General features: G+C 40.3%; 1 protein-coding gene across 1 annotated transcript in view; it reads right to left on the minus strand.

Annotated features, from left to right (window-relative positions):
- The window catches only part of DMD (dystrophin), a 2,524,637-nt gene that overhangs the window by 1,872,573 nt on the left and 632,425 nt on the right, over positions 1-19,639 (minus strand). Inside the window, exons 5-6 of the mRNA XM_066577956.1 lie at positions 12,509-12,601; positions 4,292-4,464 (exon numbers count right to left, since the gene is read on the minus strand). Of these exons, the coding sequence (XP_066434053.1) occupies positions 4,292-4,464; positions 12,509-12,601 (266 nt within the window). The remainder of the gene's footprint in view (positions 1-4,291; positions 4,465-12,508; positions 12,602-19,639) is intronic.

The following is a 19,639-nucleotide window of genomic DNA, read 5'->3' on the forward strand; positions in this document are numbered from 1 at the left end:
TATTGGACCTGTGGTCAACCACATAGAGCAGAGTATGAGTTGTGACAGGAGGAATGGTGTGCCAAAAATAAGAGTACCAGGGACGTCCCTAACCTACTGTAGAACAAATAAATGATGCCTGCCTACCCATGTCCAGGGCAACAAGGCTTGCCGACTTTAAGACAAGGCTAAAAACCAAGTCTATATTAGTACCATCATCAAAGAAAGACAAGGATAATGATCAAGTCTATATTGATACAGGTATAAGGGTATTAGGACAGATGTTATACAATACTTGATCTAGGCTTGTTCGGATTTAAAAAGTACAAATCAAAGCCAGTTTAATGTCAATTCTGGATAATTCACAAATTATTCAACATAGATAAGGTCCAATAGAAAAGGTTCTTATATGGCTCAACATGTTTCTGTCATGGAAGCAACTCATCAGGAGCCTTTCTAATAATGAATAGAGATGAGCGAGCATACTCGTCCGAGCTTGATGCTCGTTCGAGTATTAGGGTGCTCGAGATGCTCGTTACTCGAGACGAGCACCAGGCGGTACTCGTCTCGATTAAACGAGCACTGACCATTGAATTCAATGGAGCTGGCAATACAGCCGGCTCCATTGAAAGCAATGGGCTGCCGGCAATTGCGGGATGAATTGTCGGGAAGGGCTTAAATATATAAGCCCTTCCTTGCAATTCATCCAGAAATGTGTAAAAATAAAATATATATATATACTCACCTTGTCCCGGCAGACAGAGTTCAGCGCGGCTGGCAGCAGCAGCGGCTCCATTGAAGAGAATGCCTGCATTTTTATTCTTTTTTACACTAAAATCTTTCTTTTTCAGGTAAGGGCTTATATTTTTAAGCCCTTCCCGAAAATTCATCCCGCGCTAGCCGTCAGCCCATTGTTTTCAATGGAGCCGGCTGTATTGCCGGCTCCATTTAATTCAATGGGCTAACATCGTTCTTCTCTGCCACAACTGTTACAGCTGTGGCAGAGGAGAACGATCGTTATGCTGACAGTGCGGGGGGGGGGGGGGGTCTCACTTAACAGTGAGACCTCGGAGCCCGAAATGCAGCCCTGCATGTTGCTCCTCGCCTGCCCTATCCATTTCTGTGTTTTTTACATGACTTTGGTGATTTGCTAAGATTTGCTAAGATTTTCACAAATGAAAACCTTAGCGGAGCACCAGTCATATACAAAAATGCTCGAGTCGCCCATTGACTTCAATGGGGTTCGTTAGTAGAAACGAACTCTCAAGCATCACTGAAAGTTCGACTCGAGTAACGAGCACCCGAGCATTTTGGTGCTCGCTCATCTCTAATAATGAACCAAATAAATTGTCCAATACTGACGACATATACAGTGGAGGTCCACCTAATGAACCCTAGAAGTAACCTAGTGATTGTTCAAAGAATGAAAGACAATGCCTTTTAGTGCTAGGGCAAGAAGTTCTTCTACTAGAACAAATTGCATTACCTAATCTTACATAAAAATTGCATATGCCGCCAATAAGCTCAATCAGCACTAAACATTCTTAGGTGGCATAAAGCTAGGTATTGCTACAAAACCCCCCACTTGTGCCCCCAAAAAATGTAATACTGAGAGCAACAGCACAATCGCGGATGTAGAATCGGCTAGAACTATTGCTAGTGTAGCCATTACCAGCTAAGTAAAGGGTTTGTTTGTAAGAGAACCAAAATAAATAATATATACATAAATAAATAATATAAATAAATAAATAGTATAAACATAATAAAATGAGAAACCTAGCAGCATCTCCAGCCTTGAAGGTAGGCTGGAGGCATATGAGCAGGGTTGGACACAGTGCTTCCTTATAAAGCCAAATCAAGTAACACCCCTACGGGGGTTGGTGACACCTAGTCCAATCAGCAACATGTTAACACCCATAAGGAAATTAATATAAAAATACCTATGTAATGAACGCGCCAGTAGCATAAATGAAGAGTAGGGGTGGATTGAGCCACCTAACTCCTGAGATAGATATCCTACCCAGTGCTATGCCTGTTTACCGCTACATACATCAGATAGCTTTAAAAAGAGTAGAGTGCCTGTCAGAACTTATACTCTGCTCTATGTGATGGGCCACAGGTCTAATAAAGACTATACATTAAATAATTGACCAACGCACTGGAATAGTGTTTTCACTACATTATGATAAAACCTAGGATTTATGAAACCTAGATTATCAATGTGGCTGCCATACTATATCATTTTTTATGTTGTCTGTCTTTGAGGCCTTCATTTTATATTTAAATTATTAAAAAGTTATGTTTTCATAGGAGTTAAGGCATTGAAGTTGTTAGATTTTTCTTTGTCTCCCCTGCAGCTGTGATTTCTGTATAGCTTTTAAAATGGGATCATTTGTGGGGGTATCTATCATTCTGACACCTATGAGCCTTTGCGATCTTGGCTCAGTGTAGGAAAACAAAATGTTCCTCAAATGTTAACAATTAATGTTAAATTTGTACGTCTCCTAAACCAAATGTTTTTCAAATGTGCATCCTGAATAAAGTAAACAGATGGAAATATATATTATCAAAAAATTTGTACAGTATGTTTGCACATATTTGAGATATTGCAATTCAAAATGTGAACAAATGATAATTTTTTACAAATTTTCCCAATTTTGGCACTTTTATTGAATATACTCAAATTTTATTGGTTTATTTTTAACACCTAAATGAAGTACAATATGTGGTGAAAAAACAATCACTTGGATATGCAAAACCTTTATGGAGTTATTCTATGTTAAAATGACACGTCAGATTTCCAAAATTTGGCCTGGTCATTAAGGCGTAAACAGGCTTGTTCACTAATGGGGTTAAAATCAGTATTTTGTCAACAGCAAATTGCCAACAGCAAATTCGCAGTCTATTGAGGAGGTAACTCCAAGATAATCCTTTAATGACTTATAGAAACAGAATGCTAAATATTTGTTTTTGTCATGCATGTAGGTTAAACACTGATTTTTTACTGGAACTCTAACATTGATGGCCTATCCTTTAAGATTAGCCATATTTAGTTAGTGAGGGTCTAACCTTCAGGACAACCTATATGTGCCTATATAAATAATAAAAGGGAATGTGGTCACTTTCTTTGTGCTAATTATTTGGTGTTCCAGAGGTTGGATTCCCAACAATGAAACATTGATAGCTTATCTTAAGCATAGACCATCATTGTTAAAGTTCTGGAGAAGACCTTTAAAGCCCATTAGTTTAAGAAAGCCATAGTAGTTAAATGGATAAGAAATAATAAATCTATTGTCCTCCTTTGGAATTTGCTCTGCTTTCTGTTGTTGCTCATTAATCCTAGTCAGAAAACATTAACATTTTTATAGTCTGCCTTTAAAAATGTTTATACTGGCTGACAGATTGAAACAGTTCTTTCTTTTTAATTGTTTAAGATTTTTTTTGTTCACTAATATTTAGATATGTTATGCACATTTTATTATGTGTTTACTGGCATTATTTTGTAGTAGTTTTATTTATATGCATTTGATGGTACTTATAACCATAGAAAGCTACAGCAGTACATTGCAAAACACCAGAAATGTCTTTCGAAAAAGGTAATCTAAATATTATAAAGAGATTTAGCAACATTTTGACAGACTGCTCCCTGACTTACTTATTACCTGTCTAGCAAAATCACTAAGAAGAAAACCTGCAGAAGATATATTAAAAGTTTGAGTTTATAAGATCAAGTAACACTTTGACTTCATTTAGGCTCCACTGTGAAAAAATGAACAATCACTTAGACCTTATACACATGGCCATATAAGAGTTCCATATTGTACAAATCAGTAATACAGTACCGATAGCTTGCCATGGGTCTATTCTGTACTGCGATGTGCTTTGGATTTTATACTGAGGCAAAGTTTTGCTTTTTGGAATGCTATATTACAGAGATATTCGCTACTAGACGCATCATACAGTAGAACACAGAGTACCTTGGGGTCTGTAATATTAACTAATAGGGACTCCATATACCACCACGTAGGTTCCATGCACTCACGTAGCAGGGTAGAGTTTAAGGGTTAAAGTAGAACATTCAACCTTTACCTAATTGTACTATAGTCACTTCTATTTTCTTTATATTTGTACAATTGTAACAATTGACTGAAAATACGTCATGTTGATGTTTATTCTTGACATTGAAGACATCAGCTAAACTGGTAAAATATGACCTAATCCAAATCCCAGACATCCAAAACAATCAATAAAAGCAATATTAAGACAAAAGGTGTGTGATAAATTGGTTAAGAACATGGAATATTTTTCATACCTGTGACTGTGGATGAGTGCATTAAAAGCCAATCCATCAGACCAACTGCTGGTGAAATTGATAACGTTGACCTGTGGGTAATTGCGGGTTGATTGGCGGACCCAGCTTAGTAAGATCTTTTCAGTATTTGTCTGCTGTAAGTCAGCCATAATGCCTTTCATTACATCCTTCACCTGAATAAGATATACAACCATCAATGTTTGAAACTGTAAAGCAAGATAAACGGTTTATCTTAAAGCACAGCCCTAGCAAATATATAAGTGGCATGTTCCTGCACTAAATTGTTTTCTGCATCATCTAGATAATCAGGATTCAAGGGGAAGTAATGGAAAATAAAATAGTTTGACATATATTAAAATAGTAAGCTTGGAGAAACGCATTAATCTGTTGTCAGTGGTTGAAACTTACAGAAGTGCGCTACTACTGAATTATGAAAAGAGAATCATAAGATAAGCTCAGAAACTACGAGTATTTGTATAGAGATTCCAAGAGGAAATATTTAATGCTAGAATACATCTTATTTGTGGATGCATAAAACATTAAATGACTAGATTATATGATATATAACTAGTATAACACATACCTCTCAACATACAGTATCAGACAATTAAGCATACCTATTATTTATTTCATAGGGAAGGCAATTTTTCTTAGTGTCCTATATACAAATGATCATAAAGTGGCAAAAGCAATAGAACATGACACAAAATACTCCTAATATGCAATCCAAAAAATTCCAAATAAGCCCCCCCCCCCCCTCCCCCAACCCCCCCCCCCCCCCCCAAAAAAAAAAAAGTTCAGAAGAATATGAGATTCTGCCATTTGGGTCACATCACAAAGATGGACTTATGAATTATAAGCATGTACACACCTAAATGAATGCTCTTAAATTAAATCGTACAATATTCCCCAGTTTAAAGTACCCAAATCTCTTCAGGAGGATGTAACTTGAAATGTGAATTAAAGACACTATGTAATATATTTAATAGAAGGCATTTGCTTCCTTTTTGTTAAAATGCTTGTGACCCTCCCTGCACACAACTGCCAACAGCTGCTGCAGAATGCTGTTTCTATGCTTAATCTATACACCACTTCTTAGCAAGTGGTTTATAGACTGTGGGGTCTTTGTATGGGAGAAGCCACCGTATCAGCTGTTTCATGTTCTGTATACAGGTTTTGCTGAGGGAGTCTCTGCCACCAAAGCATGAAACATGATAAAACGGCTTCCCGGTACAGAGACTTGGCAGTCCGTACATCACTTGCTAAGAAGTAGTGTATGGATTAATCTCAGGAACAGTAATCTGCATCAGTTGTCATAAGTTGTGTGCTGGGAGGTTCACCAAGCATCTAAAAAAGGAAGCAAAATAATTTTATTAAGCTGTGTCTTTTAGTGCTTTTTAATGATTCATTGTTTCATTGGCTGCTCATGCAGAAAATTAAATCCTGTATATGCCAGTACATTATCACTATGCCTGTAAATAATAATATGAGATATGTAGCAAAGGAAAATGCATGCATTGGAAAAAGTGCTGTCCGTTGGCCCTGCAAGTGTTTTTGCAGTGAAGGAGCTCCCAAGTTTGAGCTCAGTTTTGACAAGTTATAAACTGGTTTCACATAGCAATTTAATGTATTATTTGTGGTGTTTTTTGGCATTTTTCACAGTTTTTTTTTGCTTGTGTTAAAAACACTACGGCCAGATGTTTCTTCAATGTTTGTAGCTAAATTTTGTAGTCTGCAGACATAGGGTTTGTTTTTTGATGCTTTTGTTGCTTTTTTTGAGATGTTTTTTTTTTTTCAAAAAGCATCATGCTCTGGGTATGGCTTTTATTCCAATGTTTTTCCCATAGAGTTCTCTACAGCACTTTTAAAAAAGCACAAAATGTTACAAATTGGCATAAAAAAAGTTAATTAACCCATCCAATAGTAAAAATACAGAGCAGGTTTAAAGCTCTTGCTCCAGCAAACTAGCACGAGCAAATTGAGTGCTTGTCTGTCAGAGACAACCAAGGACCTGGAGGAGAAGACAGAAGCAGGTTATAACCACCTCTACCTTGTTTTTTGCAGGCTACATAGTGCTCAATGAGCACTATTTAAAGAATAAAGGAAGTGTCAGTGGCATTTTAATATTGGACCTGATGATCACATCATCGCCAATGACCCCTGATATGGCAGAGCTGCTCTGCCAGTTATTACAGTCACTGTGTGTGTGTGTGGGGGGGGGGGGGGTTCCTCTGTAATTGGGGCTCCTATGGATTCCCCAGTTAGGCCTTAGTCAGACGGGCTTTTTTTCGTGCGATTTGCGGATCGCATGATGAATGCGCATCCGCAAATCGCGTGACCGGTGCCCGAAAATCGCCCGAAAATCTGCTCCTAGCCGCGTTTCATTAGAAACGGGCCGGAGCTGTCCAGCGCACTGCATTCAATGGAGCCGGCAATACAGCCGGCTCCATTGAAAGCAATGCGCTGTGGGTGAGTGTGGGAGGAATTGTCGGGAAGGGCTTAAATATATAAGTCCTTCCCTGCAATTCATCCAGAAAAGTGTTAAAATAAAAAAAATATACATACTCCCCTGCTCCCGGCAGCCGGAGTTCCCCGCGGCCGGCCTGCAGTGGGTGTGAAGGGGGTGTGAGTCAGACCTGCCCCCTGATTAGCTCAGCGCTGAGCCAATCAGAGGCAGGTCTGACTCACACCCATTCATGAATTCATGTAACAACAACCATGTGCTATGTAGTAGAAGCTAAATAGAATATGTATATAAAATCCAAGTGACTAAAGTTTTTAATTTAAATCTCCATCAAATTTTCTTCAAGCTGATGTACCTTGTATCAACATTAAAATCCTGAATATTAATTATGCGGGCATCAGATTTGTAGGTGACCTCATTTTCATGAAATTTCCTTCAACATTCATGACATTATTAAAATAAGTAAGAATAGTTATCATTTTTCAAGTTGACACATTTATGACAATTAAGAAAATAGAAAACAAACTATTTAACTGCTTTGAAACACTTGGAGCTTTTTTCAGGTAGATATTAACACTTTGTTGTTGTTATCTGTAAGTTATTGTACACAAAAATGTTTATACTGTACTAGGGTAGACCACAGTCAACTAACTGTACTGATTTTTTTTTCAGATTTCATCATTTTCCGTGCTTGGTACAAGCAATTATTAATATATTCAGATACAACAATATGCAATACATAACTTTGAGTATTTTAGGTTGCATAATGCCACAATAATAGAAATAGTTTTTGTTTCTTTTTGGTCTTCAAACACACCTTGCTTTAAATTCATAGCACAAGGAAACATAAATCAGAATTCACATGCTCATATTTCAGAGAAAGCTGGAGACCCAGAAGATATATAGTATATTTTGTAATGCTCTTGTCTTCTCCAGTTTCATCTTCACAATGGTAAGTACAAATGACACTGGCTTCGTTTGTCCTTTAATCATATGACCACCACAAAGCTAGTAATATGAAGTCACTGCATGGTCTGAAGAACTATAGAGCATCCATACAAATTACAGTTGTCACTATAATAGTAATTGCAGCTATTATTTTAGGATCATATTGAAGTGTAACAAATCATGTGTGGTACGTGTGCTTTAATTTCATTGCTGGTTTTTTAGTTGAATAACACTGGATGACATTCCTCTATGAGCTAAATGAGCAAAAGTTAAAAATAGAGTACATTAAATAAAAGATTGGGAAAGTTGGAACCTCAGTGGTTGTGCAGTGGCACAACATCATAAAAGTGCAAATAAGCTCCAGTAGCAGCCAGTACCCACAGAACAACAGAGAGTCCGAGGAGGGATAACCAAAAAAGAAAAAATGATCCAGGCGTGCTGAAGACAATCACAGAAAATGGCCGTTACTCATTTCCTCTCACCATGCAGGTAGCTGACTTGGTAGCTGAGTGTACGCCAAGCATCCACCCCCCTCATTATCAAGAGGCAGTGTGAGTGGTTGTTTTATCGGTGTCCTGCACAGGTGTTATTCGCTCCTCCATTTGGTAGTCAGCTACCTGCATGGTGAGAGGATGCATCTATATGCACTCCTCACTCAGTAAGTAACGGCCATTTTTCTATGATTGTTTTTAATTCTTGATTTCCCCTTCTGTGATACATTTATATTAGTGTAGGGACCCACTACAATGCAAGGAACCGTGAAGTGGTTAGTGGGCTCATGTATCTTGGCCAACATCCAACCAATGCCTTGCATTTATTATCTATCATTCACATGCAGTGTGGCATTAAGACTCCAGGGGGAGCCCAGGGTGGCAGTACCAATGTGGTTCACTGATGGAAATGCAGGGCAACCCGCCGAATTATCATGGGGTCATTAATAGGTTGTTGGTCTGCATGGTGAACTACATATATCAGAATGGTCTGGCACCCTGTATCCAATATGTGTGGGAGTTTACACCAAGCATCCACCCCTCTCATTATCAGGATGCAGTGTGAGTGGGTGTTTTATCGGTGTCCTGCACAGGTGTTATTGGCTCCTCCATTTGGTAGTCAGTTACTGCATGGTGAGAGGAGGATGCATCTATATGCACTCCTCACTCAGTAAGTAACGGCCATTTTTCTGTGATTGTTTTTAATTCTTGATTTCCCCTTCTGTGATGCATTTATATTAGTGTAGGGACCCACTACAACGCAAGGAACCGTGAAGTGGTTAGTGGGCTCATGTATCTTGGCCAACATCCAACCAATGCCTTGCATTTATTATCTATCATTCACATGCAGTGTGGCGTTAAGACTCCAGGGGGAGCCCAGGGTGGCAGTACCAATGTGCTTCACTGATGGAAATGCAGGGCAACCCGCTGAATTATCATGGCGTCATTAATAGGTTGCTGGTCTGCATGGTGAACTACATATATCAGAATGGTCTGGCACCCTGTATCCACTATGTGTGGGAGTTTACACCAAGCATCCTCCCCCCTCATTATCAGGAGGCAGTGTGAGTGGTTGTCTTATCGGTGTCCTGCACAGGTGTTATTGGCTCCTCCATTTGGTAGTCAGCTACCTGCATGGTGAGAGGATGCATCTATATGCACTCCTCACCCAGTAAGTAACGGACATTTTCTGTGATTGTTTTTGATTTTTCATTTCCCCTTCTCAGGCTGGCTGAAGAGGAGGAAGTAAATGACACGTAGATATGTTAAACACATGCTATCTTTATTCTAAGCTTGGACACAAACCAATTATACGTTTTGTGCACTTCATCAGGTTTAACTGACATCTGGGTGCTGCTGATATTTACATGCAAAAAGTCCTATAAGGTCTGTCTATTGAGAGTTCATGCTAAGTTGTACTAAGATAAGCATGTCCATAAAAATTATCCTAATATGTATTAATTGCCATCACATAGTCTGCAGGCAGTTTTGGTTTTCCTGACCTAGCCCCATTTCTTAAATTCGACAGGTATCAATTTATGTGGTAATATCTTTGGAATCTTTTTACTTATCTGAGTGATTCTAAGATTGCTTTTTCATGACATATTGTATTTTATGTTAGTGGTCAATATTGGTCAACACCTTTTGTGTTTGTTTATGAAAAAAATCCTAAATTTAAAGAAAATATTGAAAAATTTGCAATTTTCAATCTTTTTATTTTTCTGCTTGTAAGACTGAAACTCGCACCACATAAAATAGTTAGTACTTAACATTAACCAGATGTCCACTTTATGTTGGCATCATTTTGTAAGCATCTTTTTAAACTGCTGTTTAGGCACACGAGAGCGCTTAGAACAGTAGGAAAGGGTCACGTCTGCCTTGTACGTGTAAAAACTGTAAACCAAAACACCCACTTAGTAGTGTTCACACTACACTACCAGGAACCCCCTGAAGTATGAAGAAAACTAGAGGGTGACAACCCCTGCCTACTAGTGGATGGTCCGCCTTGATTAGGGCGCATCCAACCCTTGTGCCTGTGCCACTCACTGACCCAGATAAATGGCAAAAAACAACTATCATATTAGTAAGCAAAACTTTTAAGTTTAAATCTCTTTACTTATCTGAGGAGCTGCTGGAAGAACCACTAAAATCAGATCTAGAGATGTCACCTACCAACAGCAGAAGGAGACTGCACTGGATTGACCAGCACAGAACCCAGGCAAGGAGGAAACTAAACACCCTCCCTAATATCCCCTTGGTGTACACCAACAGCTGCCACACCCACCAGAGTTAAAAAAGACGAATGCAAAGTCAAACTCAAACTGACGCAACAGAACGCTATTTGGCTTGCAGAGCGCATATTTTACTGGAATACTTTTTAAGTGCTCCGGTTACTGAGGCTTAAGCTTTGGAGCCCCCTGGTAACCAGCAGCGTACATGCGATGTGAGAACTATTGGCTTGCTGCATTGTACATGTATGGCACTTGTCAGGAAGGGGCTACAGTTCATTAAGTTGAATACACCACTTGAATTGTTGATTTTTCAGGAATGAATAAAAAATCCAAAATTAATCTGTTATACTGGTCTGGTCTTATTTCATATTATAAGCAGACCTCACTGAAGTACCTTTATTAATAACAATAACCTTTATTTATATAACACATGCATATTACACAGCACTTAGTCACTTGATACTGAGTTCTGTTTCCATTGGGGCTCACAACCTATATTCACCTATCTATGTTTTTTGAATGTGAGAGGAACCCCACAGAAATACAGAAAGAGCATACAAACTCCATACAAATGGTTCAGATGTGAACCAAGAACCCCAGTGCTGTAAGGCATCAGTACTAACCGCTGAGCCAACATGCTTATGATGATCACATCAAAATGTGTAAGATGTAAAGGCTTTAAAATTGTATTCCTTTAGGAAATGTTTAACCTATGGATTTATTGCATGTATGAGACTTTTTATAATCTTTTTTAAGGGGCAGTGTTTTTAAACACTCTATGAAGTTATATGTATCTTCCATATATGCCTATGCATATATTTTCAAATTGTGTCTTATATATTTCTTTTAAATTTGATAATTGTTTTCTTTTTTTGGGACTCAGTCAGATGAGCGTTTTTTTTCACACATGTATAGGCTCGTTTTAAAAACGGCTCTATTAGAACCAATGCTTTACAATGAAAGTGGTCACATGCCTGTTTTTTAGAAGCACTTAACATTCGCGCCTGCAAAAGATAGGACACGTGAGTGAGTGCAAATGCCCCTGGTAACGCAATGTTTTCTACACGTGATGTGCGATTTTTTTTCCCGCACCTATACGTGCGTGGAAAATTCACTCGTCTGACTGAGCCTTTAATATTGTTTAAAAAAAAATAAAAAATCATCATTAGAGATGAGCGAGCGTACTCGGTAAGGGCGATTTCGCAATCGAGCACCGCGATTTTCGAGTACTTCACTACTCGGGTGCGCTGTGGGGCGGGGGGTTGCAGAGGGGAGTGGGGGGTAGCAGCGGGGAACAGTGGGGAGCCCTCTCTCTCTCCCTCTCCCCCCCACTCCCCGCTGCAACCCCCCGCTCACCCACAGTGCACCCGAGTACTTTTCACCCGAGTAGTGAAGTACTCGAAAATCGCGGTGCTCGATTGCGAAATCGCCCTTACCGAGTACGTTCGCTCATCTCTAATCATCATACGTTCCATAAACTACATGATAGGCAACTTATACAGATTAGAATCATTTTCATGGACATGCTTATCCTAGTACCCAACAGTATGAACTCTGAACTGACAGTTCTTAGTTTTTTTTTCCATTTAAATGTCATCTGCACCTAGATGTCAGTTGAATCTGAGGAAGTGCCCAGGACGGGCATGAAAGCTTAGAATAAATATTAAATGAATTTAATACATTTATCTGTCATTTAAATTGTGGAGAAGCACCATACAACCTTATAAACTCACGAAACTGACCATTGTTGGCTGCAAAGAATGGATTAATAAAGAGATATTCATTTTAAGAAGATGACTTGTGGATAATTTAAACCCCGGATGCTGCTTACAAGAGGATTGAAGATGCTTTGTGGTTTGGATGCATTGTCCACATCCTGGTAAGCTTGCATCAGTGATATGAGTTTTTCTCCCACCTTGGCCTAAGGAAGTGTTGTGTGCAGCAACCGTATATTAGACTTTAACTGATCGCTGCAGAATTATTGGAGGTTGTCAGGACAGCAGCAGGACATCCACTTTTGGCTTACCAGTTTTTAACAGTGTTGAGCCTGAATATGTGCAACTAAACAAAAAGGGAAGCTCACCTGCCAATGGAGGATGATACTCCAGATCAATCCAAGGGTCAGCTTGTGATTTCCATCCACTATGTCTGAGCTGCCAATATTTACCAAATCAACCTGTATACAAAATAAGTAAGAAACAAATGAATAGCATCCTTGTTGTCACAACAATTGTTCTTTCATTGTATCTAATTTTTATAATATGTAAGATAATTCCTAAGTGGTTGGATCTTTTTAATACTATGTGAATGAGTCCAAGAACTTAGTATTCTTCCTGCCAGTTACTTTTATAATAGGCTATGGTGACAATTATTATGCTATTAAAGATTCTAATTCTGATACTGTTCCTAGTTTTCTATATAAAGAAAGCTGTTTATATATGACATAAAATATATTATTTTGCTTGTTAGACTTTTTTCTTTGCAATTTGTTTTCCAATTCTCTGTGTGAAACCAATAGTTATTATCTGTCATTCCACAGTACTGATCTGCAGTAAAATTAATAGAATACAGGCTGCTGTAATTGTAGACCTACAATGAATGACCCCCTCTATTAGAGACATCCATTGCGTTAGATCTCCTTTAGTCTTCAGAATCACAACACTATATGAACTGTTGACACCTGAGTGGAAAGGTTTATTGATTTATGCTGTTTGTGCCAAATTGTAACCCTCCTAACAGCATGGTGCAACAAAACTCTGGATTCATCTGACCAGGCAATGTTTTTCTAGCATTCAGTGATCCAATATCTGTGCTCTTTTGCCCACCGGAGTCTTGCTTTTCTGTTTTTCTTAGATAGCAATGACACTCAAACTTGTTATCTATATTTGGTAGGTGCTTTGCTACCCTCATTGGGAGAGTTTTAAACTAGAACTATATGAGAAGGAAAACAAAAGTCCAGGCAAAAATATTTAACTAATGAATACAATAAGTAATCTTGCTCTTACAAGTCGAAAGAAAGAGTAAAGTCAGAAAATTTGGAAGGAAAGTAGAGAAACTGATCACTGAAATTGAAATGCTTCTATACAAATGCACAGAGCAAGGGAACCAAAGAAGGAGAACTGGTGCTCCAAACACAGGAAGAGAAATATGATGTCATAGGCATTGCTGAAACGTGGTGGGATGATACACAGGATTGGAATACAAGCCTTATTTATAAGAAACAAACTTAAGGGGAGGAGGTGTTGCATTGCATGTTAGGAAAGCTTATATTTCTGCAGACTTTCTTGTGTAGGAATTAACACTAAGCAACCACCCTCCTCGTTATAGGGAGGGTTTGTGACTGGATTTTTTTCTGTTTGATAATTCCCTTTCTGTGATTTTAACTGCTAGTGTAGGTACCCACACGAAGCGAGGACCCTTGCCGTGGGTTGTGGGCTAACATATTCTAGCTTAAATATCAGATAATACCTCGCATTTATCAGCATTTATCTATAATGTGCAGTGCAGCTTTTACTGTTGGGGCAGCCCAGGGTGTCAGTGCTGTTGTGGTGTACCTTTGGGGTGCAGGGCAGCCCGCTGGTTTCAAATCTGGTGACATTAATAGGTTGTAATTAGAGATGAGCGAGCATACTTGCTAAGGACAATTGCTTGAGCATTGTCCTTAGCGAGTACCTGCCTGCTCGGAAGAAAAGGTTCGGGTGCCGACAGTGAGTTGCAGGAATGAGCAGGAGGGAGCAGGGGGGAGAGAGGGAGAGAGAGATCTCCCCTCCGTTCCCCCCTGCTCTCCCCCGCCGGCACCCGAACCTTTTCTTCCGAGCGGGCAGGTACTCGCTAAGGCTCACCACCTTCCTGGAAATAAATAGCCCTGACACTGATCCGGCACTACTCTGGGAGATGCTTAAGGTCTTCATCAGAGGTTGCCTACGCTCCTCTATATCCTTTATTAAACGTAACACTTCCCGATGTGAGCAGGAGATGGCATCTGAATACTCCAAATTGGAGGCAACTTATGTTGCAGACCCCTCAGATGATAATAGAACAAGGTGGTTGAGCCAAGGAAGACAATACCTCCTATATCTGCAGGAGAAAGCTCATAGGTCCACTTTCTTTGCTAAGCAAAAATACTATGAACAAGGTAATCAACCCAGCAGCTTGCTGGCTCTTTTAGTCCACCAGAATTCAGCATCCCCCTCTATATTACGTGTCAAATCTGATTCAGGAGAAGTTCCTATGGATGCGGATCAGATCAGGATGCGGTTTCAACAGTATAACACCAAATTCCACCATTCTCAGGACACCCTGAACGATATTCTAAATAAACCTACATTCCCGACACTCACACAGGACCAACAAGCATTTATAGATGCGACCTTTACTCTGACCAAATTAACGGAAGCGCTTTCGGGCATGTCCAGTGGCAGATCGCCAGGCCCTGATGGCATCCCAATCGAGGTGTATGCCAAATAACAAGACATACTGCTCCCTACATTACTTGCTACATATAATGTGGCCTATGAGAAGGGAGATATCCCTCCATCCTTCCACGAAGCAACAATAGTACTTATTCTAAAGCCGGATAAAGATCCCCTAGACTGTGGTTCTTACAGGCCGATTTCCCTACTTAATACTGATTACAAACTTCTGACTAAAATGCTGGCTAATCGTCTCAATACCATAATACTGGACTTAATCCATCCGGATCAAACGGGATTTATGCCCGGGAAGTCCACCAGAGACAACTTACGGAGGGCCCAGGTGGTGACGCAGGTGGGGGCGGCCGAAGGAGAGGACTGGGCCTTGGCCTCCTTAGATGCGGCAAAGGCATTCGATTCAATTGAATGGTCCTTTCTTTTTCAGGTTTTACAGAGATTCGGTATCGGTGAGACCTTCATTCGTTGGATCACTCTGCTGTACAAATCCCCCCTAGCAGCTATTTCCATTAATGGGTCCTGCTCTCCCTATTTCAAATTACATAGAGGAACTAGACAGGGGTATCGCCTATCCCCCATACTATTTGCTCTGGCCATTGAACCGCTAGCTATGTTGCTACGAGAAACGCAGCTATACAAGGGTGTCGCAGTAGGAGACAGCGATGACCGGGTGGCTTTATACGCCGATGATCTCTTGCTTTTCTTGGCGGACCCTGAGTCAACCCTCCCCCACGTAATAAATCTCATTAATATATTTGGTGACTTTTCGGGCCTTCAAATCAACTGGACTAAATCAGCCCTGATGCCTGTCTCTGGAGGAAGCCGTTTGGCAGATATCGACTCACTCTGTGGCCTCCAGATCTCCAATCAGTTTAAATACCTGGGGTTACAGATAACCAATGATGTGGGAAGGTCTCTAGAGCTAAATGTATACCCCCATATAGATCTATTCAGGTCCAAGTTTAAAATATGGGGCTCTTTGCCGCTTTCAGTGGCGGGGCGCATTAACCTTATCAAACTGATAGTATTACCAAAGTGTCTATACATAATGTAGCATGTGTCGGTACATATCCCGACCCGCTTCTTTAAATCCATGCAGTCCTTGATGTCTTCCTTTATATGGGGAAACTCCCGCCCCAAATTACGAATCTCGATGCTTCAAAGGCCGAAGCAAGATGCGGGTGCTGCCCTGCCAGATCTGTTCCTCTACTATGTGGCCAGTCAGCTAATTCACTTGAGAAGCTGGCTGAGTGATGACCCTCTCCCCAACTCTGAGGCGCATCTAGCACATTACCTAAAAATCCCTAGATTGTGGTCCTTGCTGGAATCTCCTTCTATTCTAACAGGCAAAATGTTACCAATTCATAGGTTAGCCTCTCAGGTCTGGTGGCAGGCCAAGTCAATTAGCCGGTTCATGGACATAATAGCTGACACTCCCCTCTGGCGTAATCCTGGGCTTCCGGAAGTGCTCCGATTGGAAGATGCCCAGGTTTGGGAACAATATGGCATCCGGACCCTGGCAGACCTCTATCCACAGAACACCCTGTCTTCATTTGAGCAACTACAGAACAAATACGAGCTACCCCACTCCCATTTCTATAGATTTCTCCAGATCAGACACGCTTTGCGGGCGCAGTTCCCACCGCCCAGACCTGCTATTTCTCATTACCCCTTAATAGGCATCCTTTGCTCCCAGGGCCCTCAGGGACTCATATCGGCACTGTACTCCCACCTTATCTCAATACGAGCCTCTCAAGATATACCCTCTGCCCTAGTAAAATGGAGGACACTGATACCGACTCTTACAGATGATACGTTCCAAGAGCTTTTGGAATCTTCCCTATATGTATCCCCAGCAGCCAATAATAAAATGATCCAGCTGTATAAAGTGTATCAGTGCTATCTCACTCCAGCAAGATTGTACAAAATGGGCAGAATACAGTCTACAAACTGCATTAGGTGTTCCTGCGAATATTCCGATTTTTGGCATATGATGTGGAAGTGTCCTGTTATTGAAAGTTTCTGCGGGGAGGTCACAGGTTTCCTCTCTGAACTTGTGGAAGTCCCTGTTCCACCGAGCCCAGAGATTTGTCTATTTGGAATATTAGATGAAGAAAGCTGGCAACACCATAAAAAGATTTTTCTGCGTGAATCTTTGTTCCTTGCTAGAAAAACTATTGCATTGCGGTGGATGGATCATAAGAACCCCTCACTCTCAGGCCTCAGTCACACGGGCGCATCGGCACCCGTACACCGGCACCGATGCTCCCATGTGACTGCAGGAAGGAGACGGACGTACCTAAAGATGGCTGTCTCTCTGCAGCGCCGGAGGAAAGAACACATGACCGGCAATGAAGCCGGTCACATGTTCTTTCCTCCGGCGCTGCAGAGAGACGGCCGTCTTTAGGTACGTACGTCTGCTGGTGTCAGTCACATGGGCACATCGGTGCCGGTGTAGGGGTGCCGATGCGCCCGTGTGACTGAGGCCTCAATGTGGAGAAAGCTGGTCAATTCGGTGGTGCCATATAATTATATAGTCTACAAGGGACGTAAGTGTCCTGAGAAATTTCATAAAGTGTGGGGTCTGTGATGTGATTCCCCCCTCATGTTATATTCACCACAATTAATGACTTCATCTATTCTGGAGCTCAGACGTGCTCACTAGTGGATACATGTTCTGGAGCGGGACCTGTGGCCTCTGGGATTTGGTCTGCTTATCTGATCTGACTTGAAAGCATTAAATCGTTATTTTTGATGTATCAGGGTAACTGAACCTCCCTACCAATCTAACTATACAAGGTTATGTACTATTTATGTGCTGCACCTGTCTATGACTGTATGTTCCTTATGATACTTAATTTTCAATAAAACGAGTTAAAAAAAAATAAAAATGATGTTGAAAAGACCTACATTTTAAATTCACCCAGAGATCGCTCTCCTTTCCTTCATCAAGGGCCCTATAGTTTCGATTAAGAAGGGCGTCCTCAGATTTTTTCACCTAGCCATGAGACAAGTGATACCGCAACTGTGGAACACCACGGTGAGCTCTACATGCTTAATGTGGGTAAAAGCTATGGATGACATTATGTACATGGAAGAATTACGGGCTAGGGATGACACTAAATTCTCCATTTACTATGGCACATGGGCGACTTAGATAGCCTTCTGCTCGTCTTCTAAATTCAATTCATGGTTAACCATTGGGGTGTTATCACCCTAAATATAACTGTTATGGGATGCTATCCTTGATGGTGTCCGCATCTGGATGGCCGCTGGGCGGATAAGCCCTCCTCCTACCCTTTCCTCCCCATTTCCATTAGCCTCCCTCTCCATTCCCTCCTCTATCCTTTCCCTCTCAATTTTTCCTTCTTTTTTCTCTTCTTTTTCTATTGGTGAGATTGATGTCGTGATCCACCAGTGCCAGTCTGATCCATACTACAGGAAATGTATGGACTTTCCTCCTTCTCCTATGTACTCAAAGCATATATAAGACCTCCCTCCTTGTTTATAATTTCTATGCTATCTGGCGTTTACACCTGACCTGGGAATACCCAGGGGGGAAGTTAGTTAACCACTAAGTGATGGGATAATAAGGAATGCCAGGCACTCGCCGGGTGCCCTATTATGTTTATATGTCTTCACCTGAGGGTTTCTTCATTTGTTTTTAACATTTGTTTATTTTTGCTGATATTCTCAATAAAATATATATTAAACAATAAAAAGAGAAGAGGGTGGATCCAGGAAATTACCAGCCTCTGAGCTTGACTGCTATACTGGGATTAGAAGCAAAGGGATTAGATTGTAAGGGAGGAGACACAGATTAAATATTAGAAAAACTTTTTGACGATGTGGGTGATGAATGAGTGGAACAGATTACCATGGGAGGTGGTAAGATCTCCTTCAATGCAAGTATTCAAACAAAGGCTGGACAAATATCTGTCTGGGATGATTTAGTAAATCCTGCTTTGAGCAGGGGGTTGGAACCAATGACCCTGGAGGTCCCTTCCAACTGTGCAATTCTAGAGTTATAGTATATCCATGCTAAGTAATAAGAAGCTGTGCATTCAGACAGGTTATTTAGAGCACCAGCGTTGTATTTAGCTGCAATTTGCACCTGTATGTCAAAATGATTCTTGCCATCCTCCTTTGACTTCTTTTGCTGATAATTTGTTGACATCTACAGGAAACCCTTTTCCGGGTGTTTTTCATTGACGACACTCATTCTCTGTATATTCTTGATAGCATTTCATCAGTAAACCCCACAAGGTTGCCAGTTTTTGAAATATTGACCCTGGCTCATCTAGCACTGATGTCAATTTGGCATGGCATGCTCAACACAATTATCAAAAAAGTGGTAGAGAACATTAAGCACATTAGTGAAACCTGATGCCACTAGAATGCTACATCCACTTTTGCTGACATAAAACAAACAAAATAAAACATATTTGTGCTAAAAGAACTATATGGTGTAATTTGTGTGATTTTTAAAATACCATTACATCAGATAATTTGTGTAATTGCGATAACACATGGCCCTGATTGTCTATTAGCATTGTAATACTATTATAAAAAAATAAAACTGTTCCCACATTAATGAATATTTATAGCTAAACAAAACACAACATACCCTTTTAAATAGTTTATCACACAGCTGCATATCTCATTTTGATAAATTTCAGGCACAGTAACAACAATTAGAAGAGTAACTAAATATTTTTTTAATGATAATGCAACTCTACATACAGCTAGACTAATTATAGTTGAATAAACCAGGTTTTTACAAC

The sequence above is a fragment of the Eleutherodactylus coqui genome, chromosome 1 (assembly GCF_035609145.1).
Source record: "Eleutherodactylus coqui strain aEleCoq1 chromosome 1, aEleCoq1.hap1, whole genome shotgun sequence".
NCBI lineage: Eukaryota > Metazoa > Chordata > Amphibia > Anura > Eleutherodactylidae > Eleutherodactylus > Eleutherodactylus coqui.